At 36.9% G+C, this 17,912-nt stretch overlaps 3 protein-coding genes across 3 annotated transcripts; all 3 read left to right on the top strand.

Moving 5' to 3' along the window:
* The first annotated feature begins 891 nt into the window (after positions 1-891).
* On the top strand, positions 892-8,035 carry LOC125670053 (protein PFC0760c-like). Its single transcript, XM_048904975.2, has 3 exons — positions 892-924; positions 1,124-1,194; positions 4,797-8,035. Exons 2-3 carry the CDS (start codon positions 1,134-1,136, stop codon positions 7,895-7,897), a joined length of 3,162 nt encoding a protein of 1,053 aa, XP_048760932.2. The 5' UTR covers positions 892-924; positions 1,124-1,133; the 3' UTR covers positions 7,898-8,035.
* Positions 8,036-12,141: 4,106 nt separating this feature from the next.
* Positions 12,142-13,650, top strand: LOC125670068 (uncharacterized). The gene has a single exon (XM_056161322.1). The coding sequence runs from the start codon at positions 12,142-12,144 to the stop codon at positions 13,648-13,650; it is 1,509 nt and encodes a 502-aa protein (XP_056017297.1).
* A 524-nt stretch (positions 13,651-14,174) lies between these two features.
* Positions 14,175-14,954, top strand: LOC130053765 (uncharacterized). The gene has a single exon (XM_056161321.1). It carries the CDS (start codon positions 14,175-14,177, stop codon positions 14,952-14,954), a length of 780 nt encoding a protein of 259 aa, XP_056017296.1.
* The last annotated feature ends 2,958 nt before the right edge of the window (positions 14,955-17,912 follow it).

The following is a 17,912-nucleotide window of genomic DNA, read 5'->3' as shown; positions in this document are numbered from 1 at the left end:
CTTTGCACAATGTTATTAACTTTATACAGTTCGCTAAGGGTTATGCAAACATGGGCACAGTGAAGGAGGGTATCCTGTAAACGAGCATGTAGGTGTGCAATGTCGGACAACACATTTCCTTCTTTTTGTGCTGTTTTATTTTCTACTTCCGTGTTAATTTGTTGGGTTTGTGTAGTTGCGTAAAAACTTTTTAAAAAATCTGCAAAGACATACCCCAAAAGTAGTTATCTCTTTAAGGAGTGTCGAAATGCAATTCGCGCACCTGCCAAACAGAGGTCAAACCCGATCTAAATAATTTCTATAATTGTTGAATAAAGGTAAAAATCTTATCTGAATTATTTCTATACCTATTTATGTTCTTTAAACAAAAGAATTTTATATTAATATTTATGTGACGAATTATTAACTGCATCATTTGTGCACATACAATTTTGCATAAATACCGAATTTCAACCTGAAAATCGTGTACTGTTCACTGAATACACTGATGGATTGCCCTCACGATGAATGTTCACCAAATATATTCTTAATCGTTTAATTTCTACATACCAAGAAATAGAATGTCAATGATCGTTTGAAACCTGTATTGACAGCCTTACAATCACTAGAATGCACGGGGAATACTAATGGACGCGTGATTGCGATATTGAATGTGTCAGTCGTGTGTAGGAAATAGATGCTAATTCAATATTCAATATGCGATTGTCTTATATTCATAAGTTAATTTGCTGTAATAATTCAGAAGATTATTAAAATGTCACTTAACAGCATGGTTCATGGTTGAGCAATTCACCTAACTTTTCTTTTTTGTTAATTCTCCCATCAGTGCCTCGAACCGTTAATTAAAATTCAAAGATGGGTGTTATAACTGCGAGATTCGCATATTATTGTCAAACAATTGAAGACAACGGCGAACGAGCGTTTGTAAGTTTCATTTTCTCTTGACCCATTCACGTGCAGTCTCTGCTGCACAGTGAACACGCGCAAACTTATGATGCTTTGTGATATCTTCCAGATTTTATGTTCCCTATAAATTCAGTATTCGGTTTTTATACATTGTTTAGTAGTTTATTACAGTTAGTTAAACACCCTTGAATGTAATATTCATTTTGTTGCGTTTCAGCGTGTTCACTATGATTGCCGTATTTGCCGTTGTTGCGTTGGTGGTGCTCGGCCAATACTCTACAATAGAAGGTAATTATGGCTTGCCTTTTTTTGCCTTATTCTCATTGTGTTGCAGGATTTTAAAAATTAATTTTTGCACGTGTGCTATTGAGTGAAATCTTAATTACTTGGAGGATATCATATGAAGAGTACTTCCCGCTGCTGAGTATACCGCAGTGGTGTAGTATTCAAGCGGATACAGGGATATTTTCGGTGAATTCCGGATGGATCTTAGCAGCATTTCATGAGCAAAATGTATACATGATATGCTTCAAAACCCGCCCTGGAGCCGGGGTGTTTCTGGTCAGTAGAGGTGATAGGTCACTGTTAGCTACCGAAGTTAAACGACACTTGGTACAATTATTTTCTCCCAAAAATCATGAAAATGAATACGTTCCTTATTTTTCATAAAAATAGAAATTTTATATTTATACTTATGACAACCAAACTAATCCAAACATATATATCAAATAATGTATCCATTTTTAATTTTTTTTTTTTTAAGGCTTGTATTAGGTGTCCTTGACATTAAGAGGACGCCCGGTGTTTCACCACACATCAATGTTAATACCCTGTCCTTAGTGTTAGTCTCTCCTCTCACCGATTGATATGTCGACAGGGATGTGATATATAAATCATACATACCCAAGAACAGGAAAACTATATTTCCGTCATTTTCCTGGTCTATTGAGTTATCGTAAATTATTGACATTCTGTTGCTGTGGTGATGCCAGAGAATTGTAGATGAGATTTTCAATCGGATTCCATTCTGTACCCAAGATTTTTTGACTGATTGGAAAGTAGCTGCTAAATTCATGCCTTTTCTCGGTGATGCGTTTGATACAGATTATAAATCGTTACAACATCTGATAAATATTTGGTCTAAATATGTACATATGTTACACTTTTGAGACACAGGTTCTTAGGTTCATTTCTGTTATAATAACCAGTGAGGGTATTTTTTAAAAGAGCTTTTTGAAAATTATTGGGGTGGGGTGGGGGGGGGGGTGGGTGGTGGTGTCCTGAACCCAACATCTGATCCACACTGGCACCGATAACCACACATAGCAGACTTATCACAGTCATATAGTTCTTTTCTCCCACTCATCACATTTCACCAATTCAAAGACGCTGATCTGTGATCGAGTTCTCTCTCTCTCTCTCTCTCTCTCTGTGTGTGTGTGTGTGTGTGTGTGTGTGTGTGTGCGTGTTGAGTGTATTGTGCGTGCTAGCATGTGTGTGTTCCTTTGATACTTTATTTTTTTTTTACACAGCACGACTATGGGACTGGTGAGAAGATTCTCAATTTAAGATAAAGATGTCTCATATTTTCACTATTGTCGTATTTCTACTTTTCTTGTATTTTTACTTTTCTCATGTTTTCTTTTTTCCAAAGTTGTATTTGTTTAGAAACTCGTAATTCTACGAAATCAATACAAAATATCTTACTTTACTAAAGATTCACAAAATATATTTCGCCATCAGCAACACAGAAATGATATCCAGAAAAAACTGCTTAGTCAAATGAGCCCAGCAGGTGTCCTTTATTCTGCTGAGCCCAGCAGGTGCCCTTTATTCTGCTGTGAAGTTTTTGTATTGTACAAGTATATTGATATCAAAAACATGCGGTGTCAACTTGAAAACGTGGATACGGGTCAAGAGTGTCTTAAAATGATATGAAATGTCCAGATAAAACAAAACTACTATACATCAATTCATCAAATGTTATCCAAATCTGCTTGACTACATTTTGAATTTGAATGGATTCATTGTGTATTTCGCTACAAATACCCGATGATGTAGTTTAGATTTGTGCATACTTGCATTTGGTAATATAAGCATATACTACATAATGTTTTTAGTTTAGATAGATTTAATTATTGTTGAAGAAATTGCTACATCAACCTTGAAATGAATTCCTTTATAAAATGAGTCAATTTGCATAGTAAAACTAGAATGTTTAGCTGAAATTCATTCAAAGAAACTTTAAAATTTAATAATGATGTATCTAATAAAAACCAAGTCGCTCTAGGACCTTCAGATCGTGGTTTTATTTCATTATTCACAATGAGATAATAGAAAAACTTCACTTCATGGAAAAGGTCGCCTTAACAGAAATAATTTATTGCCCAACCACGGATTCTAGTTAAAAAGGTTAATTAATCAAATAGTTCTTAAAAACTAATTATAACCTGAATTCTGACTCTTAAAAAAGTTTAGATGTTATAGATATATATATGTAGTATTGAAAGTAGATTGGTGAGTTAAACTAAATGTAGGAACCTGTCATGAATGTAATGAATGAATGATGTGCGCGTTTCTCCTAATCAAAACTATAATTTTGTCGATAATAAATTCATCGAAATAGAGATTGATTATTAGATATCAATCTCTGATACTACAATAGAACAGTGTGTGAAAAGTACACAAAATGTAATTTTCATGTGGTACTTTCTATTTCACTGTATGTTATGCTTTTCGACGAACAAAATTTATGATTTGCAAAATACATGTACACCTATCAGACGTAATAAGCTGCATATGTATAAGTACCCATAAGGATATTTATTGCTGGGAATTTTTTAAATAAAAAATTATAACTTCACTGATCTTCAAATGTTATGTAAATAATATTTGGATCCCATCACGTGACACAAGAGAATTCTACGTTGTGCCGAGTACAGACAGCACTGTCGGAACACTCTCGTGACATTTTCTAGGGATTATGACCTTACAAATGATTTCATGATTGAAACTAATTAATAAAATTTTATTAACAATTCAAATTTTATCTATTTGACAGCTTTTGATATGATATTCATTTATTAATTAGTGCGTCACTTCCAGACATTTTGGTGAAAATGCTTAAATAATACAATTTATATTTTTTTTGGTTGGAATTTAGGTATTTCTTAACTCTTGTATTTCTCATACTATTTCGTTCTATTTTGATTTGTTCGTTAAATTTTGTCATCTTTTTTATTTTAAACTTAAAATATTAGTTGTGGTTTTGTCACTTATAAACAATTTTACTTTGTATGCGGGTGATTCGCGATGAAACGAAAAACTACCAACTCCCCCAAAAAAAACTTAAATCATGCATTTTCTTGTGTCGATTTTTTCTTATTTGACCAAATCGAATCCAATTAATATTTGATGACATGGAGACATCCGTCATATTTTCTGTGAAAAAAAAAAAACAATGAAAAGAGAAATGTATCGATCTATTGTGTAATCCATCAATATAAAAAACCGCGCGACTATTTCTGAATTGATAACTAGTAAGTCTTGATATCTTCAGCTGTGATGTATTTTGATTTAGTTTTATTGATATACATCACACCCATTCACAGTCTAATTCATCATGGAGTCCCACTTGTCCTTTCTTACTTCATAATTTTACGGAATTCTAAAATAAACCACAAGTGATTATCGACAATGCTATTGTGTCGTATATCGATATAAATACATTGAATTTGATTTTGCTTATGCTAATTACTGGTAATCAGATTGCTAATAACTCGTAAAGTTCCAGATTAGATTATTGCAATTTTGAATAACTTTCATTTCAATCTTTTACATGTGCATTCGCTTTAACTATGATCGTTTACAAGTATTGTTTTCCTTTTTAGGGCTACCAGCCGGAAGACAGGTGGACCAAAGATTAAAATGGAACCAACTCGTATCAGCTTTGAGCAAGGCGTCGTTAGGGGCCAGAATTTCAAAACCGTCCAAAGTAGTCCCAAAAGCACCTCAGTATTCAATCCAGACCAAACTAACTAAAGGAAAACCGAATTCCAAAAACCCCAAATATACCCTTCGGCGCACGATATCGCCCACAGTTATAGCCCCCTTGCTTCGTCAATTCCAAAAAAATCGCAAATGGATGCCTGTCTACAAGAGACGACAGCAAGTCCAGCAGCGGCCTGCGTGGAAACCAAAAATAGTTCTGCCGAACGCTGCTGCCCTCGGAGTCGACATAACCGCGTCTGGCAAAGGTAAAACCCTCAGAAAAAAGCCGACCTCTCCAAAAACAGGACTAACAGGTATTCCTTTGCCTCTCGGATTTCAGTTGTCAAAAACCATCCCAAAGAAGGAGAGCGAAGACGATGACGACGACAGAAGCGGAATTCATGATGACTGGGATGATTTGGATGACAACGAAGACATCTACAAAGAGAGAATCGCGGGAAAAGTGGCGGGGACAAATGGAGATTTACTGAAAAAAAGATTCTTTCATCAAAAAGCAGCTCCTGTAAACACCGGACGAAAAGTTGTGGTCAACCCAAACACAAATGACGTCATCCAGATGTCAGAATTTGCAGCCAGACGTCAAAATGCTAATTCTCTTGTCAAATTTTTCAACAATGATGATTTAATCAAATTTTTATTAATGGGATTAAAAAGAGGCGACGATGATGATGATGACGACGACAATGGAGATAGTACTGAGGAAGATGACTATTCCAAAAAAATCAATAAGATCAATAAAGTGATCAGTCGAGAGATACAAGAGGCTAATTCGAATGAAAATGACGATGAAGACGACAATTCAAAGGAGCTGTACAGTGGTACCGCTTATAAGTTCTCAAGCAATTATGTAGATGATCAATCAGATGAAAACGTAGAAACTTCAAATGAAAAGAATATATCTGATGTTGATGAGACAACGACTTCAACGGAAAATGATTGGAACAAGTCGGGAGATGACACAACTGCTTCACATGATAACAATGATTCAGACGAAAACAGAGACGAAGATGAGGGATCAGAAATTACATCATCGGAAAATTACGATGATTATTTCTCATCCGAGGATGAGAATCAAGACAGTAAAGCAGATGATAATACTAGCAATGATAAAACGAAAGAGGAAAATTCGTCGTCCGAAAATCAGGAAAAGTCATCATCCGAAAATCAGGAAAAGTCGTCGTCTGAAAATCAGGAAAAGTCATCTGAAAATCAGGAAAAGTCGTCATCTGAAAATCAAGAAAATTCGTCATCTGAAAAAGACGAAAACAAGGAATCTTCGTATGATGAAGACAACTTTTCGGACGATATAGAATACGATAATCATGATGATGATGGAAAAGATGATTCCAATGAAGTTTCCTCCGCAGAATATACTGCTGAGGAAGATAATTCGGCTTCGTATGACGAATTCGATGACAGCACTGATGAAAAAAGTTCTGAGAAAATAGATGACGCAGACGATATAGATAGTAAAGAGAAAGACGCGGATGATGACGATTCATATGATTCACGAAAAGAAAGTGAAGTAATTAATTCTGTTGATGTTGACGATGCAGAAATCGAATCATCAAAAGAGGATATGTCAGCAGAAAGTGAGCCTGAAAACGACGACTACAAAAGTCAAGAAACTGATGTGGAAACAAGTGACAACAAAAGTCAAGAAACTGCAATCGACTCAACATACGATAATACAAGCCAAGACGCTGACGCCGAACCAGAGGACAACACGAGTCAAGGAGTAGACTCCAAACAAACCGACGATGATACAAGCCAAGACGCTGATGCCGAACCAGAGGACAACACGAGTCAAGGAGTAGACTCCAAACAAACCGACGATGATACAAGCCAAGACGCTGACGCCGAACCAGAGGACAACACAAGTCAAGGAGTAGACTCCAAACAAACCGACGATGATACAAGCCAAGACGCTGACGCCGAACCAGAGGACAACACAAGTCAAGGAGTAGACTCCAAACAAACCGACGATGATACAAGCCAAGACGCTGACGCCGAACCAGAGGACAACACAAGTCAAGAAATAGATGCTGATTCAACAGAGGATAAAACGAGTAAGGAACAATCTGACGATAACACAAGTCATGACACTGATGTTGAATTTGCAGACGACAATGCAAGTCAAGACGATGATGCTGAGCCAGATAATAACACAAGTCAGGACATCGATGCAGATGCAACAGACGATAATAATAGTCAGGACGCAGATATTGATGTGAGCCAAGACACTGATGTCGAACCAGCAGACGATAATACAAGTGCAGAGCCAGAGGACACCACGAGTCGCGATACAGACACTGAGACAACAGACGATAATACAGATGTAACTGAAGACAACAACAGCCAAGATGTAGAACCAGCAGACGATAATACAAGTCAAAATGATGAATCAGAACGATTCTATGACGACAAAAGTCAAGAAGAGGATGTTGAACCAACTAACGACGAGACAAGTCAAGAAGACAAACTAGTCGATGACAATAGTCAGGAAACAGCGGAACCTGTTGATGACAACACAAGTCAAAATACCGACGCCGACGACACCGGCTCCACTGAGATACCTCTGACGCTGGATATGTTAGGGATAAAAGACGATGCAGATTCGAAAGAGGTGACATATGATGATAAAGCAGAAGACAACAAATCTCAGGAAGACCTAGTCACAGAAACATCTTCGAAGGAGCAAAATTTCGCAGACGATACACCTTCGTCTAAAGAAATAATCGATGAAACAGATAACAGTAAGAGTGATGACAACCAAGACAATTCATCAAAAGAAAAAGATTATAAAATTAAACCTGTAGTGCTCTTTAATGTCGATGATAATTCATTAGAGGATGATAAAGACGATGCTGTTAGAGTACCTGTTCGACGTCCACGAAAGATGAATGGAAATGCTAAACTGCGGTACGAGCTGGAGACATTCTTAAGACTGTTCCAATCGTGGTTATCACAGAAGAAGTAGACACGTGTGTCTCTCTGTGCGTTCTTTCAATCAGGAAGTCTTCATTGCATTCAGTTTACTTTCATTGTTATTTATTATTTTATCATTCTATTTAATTTCATTTCAATGTGGATAAATAAATTGTTTTTTGTTACGGAATGGTGAAATTCATTAGTTTTTGATCATAAAATTACACAAATCTAATTAAAAACCGGAAGCAGGTAGTAGAGCGTATTCAAACCTACTATAGTCGAGTGTGGCTGGTGAAATCGACATCTGAATACTTAGTATACGATGTGTAACACATCTAGATCTTCAATTACTGATTTATTTAAAATTATTTAAAACAAGGTCATTTGTCTGACGCAAGTGTTCGTTTCTTGGTTTTTAGTATTTACATATAGATTTACACTTTGATAATACGGTTCAGTTTAAAATTCCGATAAAATCAAATCATGCACAACTGCTACAAAAAATAACAAAATCATGCATTGTTTGGTTGCAGCGTAATACAGACGCACAAGAAAACCCCGACCAGACGATAAACGCCCAGATCCATGGCAATCAAACAATAAAAAGATTGATGAAATTACACACCTTTACCTTCTATCGTTGATAGTTGAATTGTACCTGTACTTCCGCATGCATTTAATATTTTTCTTTGTATCTAGAGGTATGTGCGTTTTACCGACATCAAATGTAGAATAAAAATCTATTCAAAATAAATAGAATCTTTATACTATGTGTATCTAATTAACACATCGAGAGTTAATTGAAGCAATCAAAGGGAGTCTTTCTGTTACGTCACTAAACTGTATCTACTGTACATGACAGTGTACTCTCCTAGCCACTGTCACTGGGTGATACATATAACTTACACCTGTAAACTGAGAAATGAGTAAAAAGTCTGATTTACCATTTATCTTATAACCCAATAGCATATTTTGTTGTTAAACGCATTCCTTGATAGGTTGACAACTCAAATTAGGACTCAATAAATACTTTTTTGAAATATGATTTTAGGAGGAATCTTAAGCAAATAAATGTCAAGTGTTTATGAGGTCGAAAGGATTACCTTATCAAGTTCTATAATTTTTAAAACAAGCTCTGGATTTTGCTCTGTCAATTTAATCACGTGCCGCAAACAAAATGTAATTATCGTATTTGTGTCCAACGATATTGCTCGTAAATACACGTGCATCTCTGTGTAACTGAAAAATAATGTAGATACAGTATCATCACTAATTGATTATGAAGACAACACATTTTCACATCAAAATTGACGTCCCACTCTCCTAAAACCTTTCATCCATTCCTGTTTCCCCCTCAAAATATCAAAACAAATAAAATAAAACACACCGAATGAGTGCTTGTTTGTTTCTACAATAAGACATTTCCTATCTGAATGAACTTTTCCAAAAGATCTACATTCATGGATCGATTTTCATACATAAGTATTTTGTGCCAGTTTGACTGCAAAATTGCAGACCTTTTCTATAATAAAAATTGAACATCTAACAGTATCTTTGTTCTTTTTTTTTTTTCTTTCATTTTTTTTTTTTTTTTTTTTTTTTTTTTGTATAAAGATAAATTAATCAAAATTGCTGGAATATCGATATTGTTATGTATTCTAAGCAAATGCAATGTCAATGAGAAGATTATTTCAAAGAAGGTACTAAAAATATTAGATAGCGCTTTCCATCAAGTGTCACTTTATACCGTCTTCTAGAATTGGAACTTTACTTTGAAAAACAAAACCAAAGGAATTTAGAACCTTTAAAGGACACATATCGTGTTTTCAAAGTATACAAAATTATGTGCATTTTGTCTTCCTTATGCTTATAGAAATTAATTGTAATAGTTTGTTCGCTGAAGCATTGCGATAATTAGCCACAACACGGACTTAAATCTAAGCCCCGATTTCAAAAAGCCTAGTTAATTAGATAGGTAGTCACGTGGTACAGTGACGTCATATGCGACCTTCGTCGATCAACTTGTTGTAAAAGTAGTGTTAGATATTTTTAAAAACTGGGGTTTTAGGGGCCTAATAAATTTACCATGGATAACATTTATTTCGATGTTAACAAATTTCCCGAGTCTTATATCTTTTAGCCACCAGTGCATACAAATAGCGGCCCAAATGTAGCGAGGAAAGCGAGTATGAAATCTGCGAGTAAATAATGTTTACATGGGATCACTGTCTAAACACAATATGGTAATGTCATTTCTGTAAACAACTGTAATTAGCGTTGTTGCTTTTTGAAAATAAACAGTGCAATTATTATTAAATTTATTTTGGAGAAGTTAGATAGATCTAAATTATGATACGATTATGTATCATTGACAACTAGGCCTACTGTCACGGGTGCATTTCGAAAAAAAAAAAAATAATAATAATAAAAATTATCAAACTTATGGTGAAAATCCCAATACTTTTAAATTATTTTATTCAAGCAATTTTATTAATCATTATTTTTTGTTGTTGTTATCTACACGTTGTTACTTAGGAAGTGGGAGCGCGGGCGTGCTGTACGTTGTTGTAAACACGTACGTGTTCCTTAAAAAAAAAATGAAAGCATTATAAAAGTTGGGAAATATCATATTTTATTATTTATAATTGAAAGTTCAATTATCTTTTATCTTCAAATTTCTTTTTTAAAACTACCAGTTGGTAGACACTGCTAGCGAAGTTTTGCCTATATGGTGTTACAAGGTGAAGGTCAGTTGGTGCGAGTGTGTATTGAATTTGAGAGCAGAACGGAAAGCATAAGCCGTAGGCCTATATGTAACAGTGGGTAGCTTCGATAGAACCATTTTCTCGCAGTTTATCTACGTCTTTGTCCATGTGCTTGTTTGAAAAAGTACAGGGACAAATTCTACTGGGTTTTTTTTATGGCAAAATCGTTGTGCCGACAAAAAATATTCACGTCTTGTCCCTCATACCTTCCTTCGAAAATTGAAAAAAACACAGTCCAAAGCGTCTCTACTGACAGCAAGTACACCCTTAAACGGCACAAAACACCCTAATGCAGTGTTATTTACAAGCCGTTAATGTGATAATTGTTTGTTTGTCAATTAAATCTAATCTGTTTATGAAATGGCTAACAACTGTTTTCAAATCTTCTCGCTCGAGGTCGCATATGACGTCACAGATAATGGCGCGTAAAATATCGAAGAAAATATGCATATCGCAAGATTTGAATTTCATCGCTTTCAAACTCGAAAACTACGCAAACTGTTTCATTTAAAACACATGTAAAGTAGTTTTAGGCATGAAATGAATTAATTTTGCTGAAAAAATTAAAAAGTTTAAAAACATGCGATGTGTCCTTTAATAGAAATCGAACTAACTGAAATCATGTACACAAGATGGAACCAACGAACGCATGCAATTTACTACACTGAGAAACTTTCTACCCGATACGCTCCGCCGTTGTCAGAATTTGAACACTTTTAAAAAAAACATTTAAACATCCCGATACCCTCCGCCGTTGTCAGAATTTGAACACTTTTAAAAAAACATTTAAACATCCCGATACCCTCCGCCGTTGTCAGAATTTGAACACTTTTAAAAAACATTTAAAAATCTTTTTAGACTTGCATATTATTAGTATTATAGGTGGTTAAATTTTTATGGTTTCATTACAATCAGTTTTAACATGACTTTTTCAAGTGTATATTTATTTCAACGATTGAATTTTATATCATTTGACATCCTCACAATGGCAGAGGTCCTGAGTCCACTCTTGTCCGTTGGACACGAACACGAGTGGACTCAGGACCCCTAACACTGTGAGAATGACCATTCGATTGTACGGCGTGGAATTTTCTTGATGCACAATATGTTTTAAATTTTAGTAATTTTACTTCACATTATTGATGTTTTGCTAGCATAGTTTTAATATCATCTGTTGTGATTTCCTTTTACTACGTTTATAACATGCTGTATCATTTTTATTGTGTGCAGCGCTTTAGAGTGGTTATTCATAGTCATATAGGGCGCTATATGGATAATCATTTAAATCAAATTTGAATATCATTTCCTGGTGACTACATTAGTACATTTTTAATATTTCATTTGCAATTTTGCACAGGAATGGAAGCATTCAGTTACAAAACAAGGAAATTCTAATTATGACACAAACGCATTTACGTGGAAATTGGGCCAGGAAATAAGAAAGGGTATTTCTGGCTCCGTCATGTTCCTTCCTCGTCTCCAGTAAGAGGTATTTGTAGTTTGGCCTCGGATCTTCGAAGATCAATACATGGCTCACACAATTGATAAATCGAACTTCAAAACGGCTCAAATAGCAGTTAACAATTGTAAGATACATAACAGGACCACCGACCAGTACTGTGAAGACTGCGGCGTTTTATTGTGCCTTGTTTGTGCAAGATTGTCTCATGTCCAGCACAAATGTGAAGCTGTGCAGAAGCTAGCAGACGACAAGAAAAAGGTCCTCAAAACCACTTCTTTGGATGTCAAGGAAAGGTATATTCCACTTTTACATAGACGAATAGAGATCATTGATAATATCAAGAAGGAAAATACAAACAGATGTAGGGAGCAGATGGCCATTTTGCTTCGGCATCATGACGTAATCTTGAAAAACCTGGCAAAAATCAAAGAAGGACACAAAGAGAGACTCATGGAAAACTTATCAACGAAAAATGCCGCTTTGGATTTAATGAAATCCGAACTGGAACAGCAGACAGAAAGCTTGACAGAAACTTGTTCAGTTCTAGATGAGGGCAACATGACGGACTATAGTTTTTTGCAAAGTTTTTCTTCGTTAGAAAATACTCTGAAGACCATTCCCAGATCTAGGAAAGACATTTCGTCCAGTTTCTATTCTATGCTCGTTTCCCCACAAAAAATCAACAGTCTTATGCTAGAGTCCTTGGTGGGAACTTTGCTTGACACAAACGAAATAACGCTTTCAGAGGTTGCCTCCTTCGTCTTTGGTGCAGATGCAATAAATTCTCTCGCGGCTTCCAGTGAGTCTGCATGCTGGCTGTACGAAGACAGAGGGACCCAAATAGTTCAAATTGGATTTCAAGGAGAAGTGTTAAACACTGTGGATCTGAAGCGCGAGTGCGACGCATTTACCAGAGGACCACATAATGAAATCATAGTTTCACACCTAGAGGAACAGAGTATTTCAGTAATTGCAAGTACGTCATCTAACTTTCATGAAGAAAACATTTCCACGAAACCTTTGGCGCCAGAGGGTGTAACTTTGGCAAATAATGGTGGTATCCTTGTAACATTAGTTGATGATAGCACGAAATTTACTTTGGATGCCACAAGCAGACGACTGGTTAGACTCATGACGTTGTCAGGCGAAGTTACACGAGATTATGAATATAGAGAGGATGGAAAATCCAGGTTGTTTACCCTCCCGAGACGAGCGATTCAGAAAAGAAACGGCGATATATGTGTAATTGATTTCCTGAGCGAAACACAGGGCATTATTCACGTTATCAGTATAGAGGGACAGAAACTTAGCGCTTATACAGGCCAGAACCTCGAACAAAACTTTCTGCCAACAGACATTCTCGCTGATGATCAGTGCAATATTATTATCACCGATCCTACTAACAACGTTCTTCATCTTCTGAATTCTGAGGGGGAATTCCTAAAGTTGTTAACCCCATCCAAGAGCAGTTTCTCCATTCCGATTTCTTTGACCTTGTTTGGAGAGATAATCTGGGTTGGAAACCTGGACGGTAGAGTGAACATCTACCGCTACAGGAACGATATTGTGTTGTAAATTCTATCAGGAACAGTACGTCCATTTCTGATATTGATATTTTCCATACTCAGTTTTCAATATAGCCGCAATTTAAAAATGGCTGCCAAAGAAATGATAAAAAATCAAGGATTTAAGTATCCAATGACACTTGGTTTCTATGGTAATATACCCGTCGCGATAGGTCAGTGGTAGAGCGTTCGCTTCTTAATCGAAGGTCGTGAGTTCTAGTCTCACTCGTGCCATGGCCGCATGAAACGTAAGACGTTGAAATATGTTGTGAATTGCTCTTTCGCCAAACGCTCCGCATTTAGAATTGAAAATCACGGGTCTTTCATATTTGACCTTTAAAACGGATGTCCTGTGTCGCGACAGGCGTTGGCACGATAAAGAACTTCACTGCTACGGCCCTGAGTGCTAAACATAGATCTAAAGTGGTACTCTACCTACAGCTGGTGACTTCTCAATATGAGTGAAAAATTCTCGACGAGACTCAAAACAAAGTCAATAAATGATTGATATGACTTACTGGGTCCATTTCCGACATGGGGAGGTGTCTGGGGACATTTCTGTTGGCATCTCAACACTTCTTGCTCGTTATTTTCCTCCAGGAGTGTTCTCAAAAAGTTCTAGACGAGGGCAACATGACGGACTATAGTTTTTTGCAAAGTTTTTCTTCGTTAGAAAATACTCTGAAGACCATTCCCAGATCTAGGAAAGACATTTCGTCCTGTTTCTATTCTATGCTCGTTTCCCCACAAAAAATCAACAGTCTTATGCTGGAGTCCTTGGCGGGAACTTTGCTTGACACAAACGAAATAACGCTTTCAGAGGTTACCTCCTTCGTCTTTGGTGCAGATGCAATAAATTCTCTCGCGGCTTCCAGTGAGTCTGCATGCTGGCTGTACGAAGACAGAGGGACCCAAATAGTTCAAATTGGATTTCAAGGAGAAGTGTTAAACACTGTGGATCTGAAGCGCGAGTGTGACGCATTTACCAGAGGACCACATAATGAAATCATAGTTTCACACCTAGAGGAACAGAGTATGTCAGTAATTGCAAGTACGTCATCTAACTTTCATGAAGAAAAAATTTCCACGAAACCTTTGGCGCCAGAGGGTGTAACTTTGGCAAATAATGGTGGTATCCTTGTAACATTAGTTGATGATAGCACGAAATTTACTTTGGATGCCACAAGCAGACGACTGGTTAGACTCATGACGTTGTCAGGCGAAGTTACACGAGATTATGAATATAGAGAGGATGAAAATCCAGGTTGTTTACCCTCCCGAGACGAGCGATTCAGAGAAGAAACGGCGATATGATTATGTGTAATTGATTTCCTGAGCGAAACACAGGGCATTATTCACGTTATCAGTATAGAGGGACAGAAACTTAGCGCTTATACAGGCCAGAACCTCGAACAAAACTTTCTGCCAACAGACATTCTCGCTGATGATCAGTGCAATATTATTATCACCGATCCTACTAACAACGTTCTTCATCTTCTGAATGGAATTCCCAAAGTTGTTAATCCCATCCAAGAGCAGTTTCTCCATTCCGATTTCTTTGACCTTGTTTGGAGAGATAATCTGGGTTGGAAACCTGGACGGTAGAGTGAACATCTACCGCTACAGGAACGATATTGTGTTGTAAATTCTATCAGGAACAGTACGTCCATTTCTGATATTGATATTTTCCATACTCAGTTTTCAATATAGCCGCAATTTAAAAATGGCTGCCAAAGAAATGATAAAAAATCAAGGATTTAAGTATCCAATGACACTTGGTTTCTATGGTAATATACCCGTCGCGATAGGTCAGTGGTAGAGCGTGAATTCTAGTCCCACTCGTGCCATGGCCGCATGAAATGTAAGACGTTGAAATATGTTGTGAATTGTTCCTTCGCCAAACGCTCCGCATTTAGAATTGAAAATCACGGGTCTTTCATATTTGACCTTTAAAACGGATGTCCCGTGTCGCGACAGGCGTTGGCACGATAAAGAACTTCACTGCCACGGCCCTGAGCGCTAAACATAGTTGTCACATATTTACAGTGATTTTCTTTTGTTGTTCAGGTATTGTATCTGGTTATCATCAATAGGGTTTTGTTATCGCATATGTGATAAAACGAGCTCCTCCCACCTTGTTATCGCATGGGCGGTACTAACATCAGAATTACACAATAGAAACAAGACAGGGATAATTCAGTTTTCGTGAAGTTACTTTTGCTGTATCACAGACGAAGCGTGCGCCGATCGAAGTCTGGGGTGTTGAAACAGACGAGAGGTGCTATGTAACAAATACATGTATACACATACCTGTGACCGTTTTTGCAGTCAGTAATGTTAAATAGTTCTCTCTCTCTCATTAACACATTTCATAAAGAGTTTGCTAATGCAAGTCTTTAATCCTTTTGCCACTTTAATATTTGTGTTATACAGCCACCAATATGTGATACCGGTAGATACTGCCAGGGATAATCAGTTTTCGTTAAGTTAGTTTTGTCGTTTTACGGGTAAAGCGTGCGCCGATTGATGATGGGCGTTAAAGCAGACGAGAAGTGTTATGTAACAGATATACACATACCTGTGACCGTCAGTATTTGTTAAACCTCTCTCTCTCTCTCTCTCTCATTTTATAAAGAGTTTGCTAATGCAAGTCTTTAATCCTTTCCCTACTTTAATATTTGTGTTATACATGTTTTCTTAAAACATTTGTACAAAATACATGTATAGAATTAAATTCCTGAAAAATTATTTATGAAGCCACCACTATGTGATTGATACTGACAGGGATAATCAATTTTCGTTAAGTTAGTTTTGCTGTTTTACGGGTAAAGCGTATTAAATTTTATATACACATGCATCTATGGCAATCTACCATTGTATTGAATGTATGGTTCAATAAATGTAAAATGAGAAGCTTTTAAAATATGTGACAAGTCGGTTATCTTCTAGCATCCTCGTAAAATTACATTATCAAAGAGATGGGCGGTCCTTCTGTCACACGTGCGCACCGCGCACTCGTGACAGAAGACCGCCCATCTATTTGATGTGAATATTACTCGGATGCTAGAAGATAACCATTACTTGGTCCGAGTAGGTCTGAATTCCATGGAAATTGGATTTCATGGAGAGGTCCATGAATTCCTCGATGAAGTTGACAATTTTGAACATCACAGTTGTGTCCACCATACGTTTTGATCGCTATAACGTCCTTAGTTTCCCAGTTAATTATGTTGCTGTATATAGTTTAACGTTCCGCTCGAGGACCTTTTACTTATATGAAGATGTCACCATTGCCGGCGAAGGGCTGCAAAATTTAGGCCTATGTTCGGCGCTTACGATCTTGGAGCAGGGAGGGATCTTTATCGTGCTACACCTGCTGCGACATGGGTTAGTTTTTGCGGTCTCATCCGAATGACCACCCCATTTTGTCGCCTCTTACGACAAGGAGTACTGAGGACTTATTGTAACCATGATCCCCACGGGACTAATTATGTTGTAATAATAAAGAGCATAACCACAATAGTTTTATTAGTACCATCAGCAATTAACGTAAATTAATGAAAGGCGAAGACAACGAACAACGATCAATCTCACAACTCCTACAAGTAATACTAAATAGAGAGCTGGACAAACACGGACCCCTGGATATACAAGAGGTGGGACCAGGTGCTCAGGAGGAGCAAGTATCCCCCGTCGACCGGTCACACCCACCGTGAGCCCTATATCTTGATCAGGTAAACGATGTTATCCGTAGTCAAAATCAGGTGCCAAGAACGGTCCAACAATCGGTATGAAATAAGTCAGACAGCTTTTGACCCAATGACAGATTGTATTGGCAAACAAGATCGTAATAACGACCATAGAATTTGTGAAATGCTGACTATTAACAAGACTCTTGAAGTGTATCTATCATCAATTAAAACAATATATATTGAGAAAATGCAATTTTGATTAGTCAGTAAAATCGCACGATTCGTTCTAACTACAAGAACATTTCCTCACAAGGCAAACATTTATCATCAAACTCTTATTGATACTTTTCGTATGAAACATCCTCTTTAAAGACAAGGAGATAGAGGCCATGGCGATTATCCGAGTATCACACAAGATTAGTCCGGTACATACCCCTGTATTATATAATACTCTTCCGTACACACTCGGATACGACAATAGATAAATGTAGATATTCATTCTCAAAACAATGAAGGACAAGTTCCTGTTAGTGCTGGTAGTGTCTGTTCAACTCTTAAAATCACATACCAGCTGGTACAA

Source organism: Ostrea edulis, chromosome 4 (assembly GCF_947568905.1).
Source record: "Ostrea edulis chromosome 4, xbOstEdul1.1, whole genome shotgun sequence".
NCBI classification, from domain to species: Eukaryota; Metazoa; Mollusca; class Bivalvia; order Ostreida; family Ostreidae; genus Ostrea; species Ostrea edulis.
This window is presented reverse-complemented; position numbering and strand designations above follow the sequence as displayed.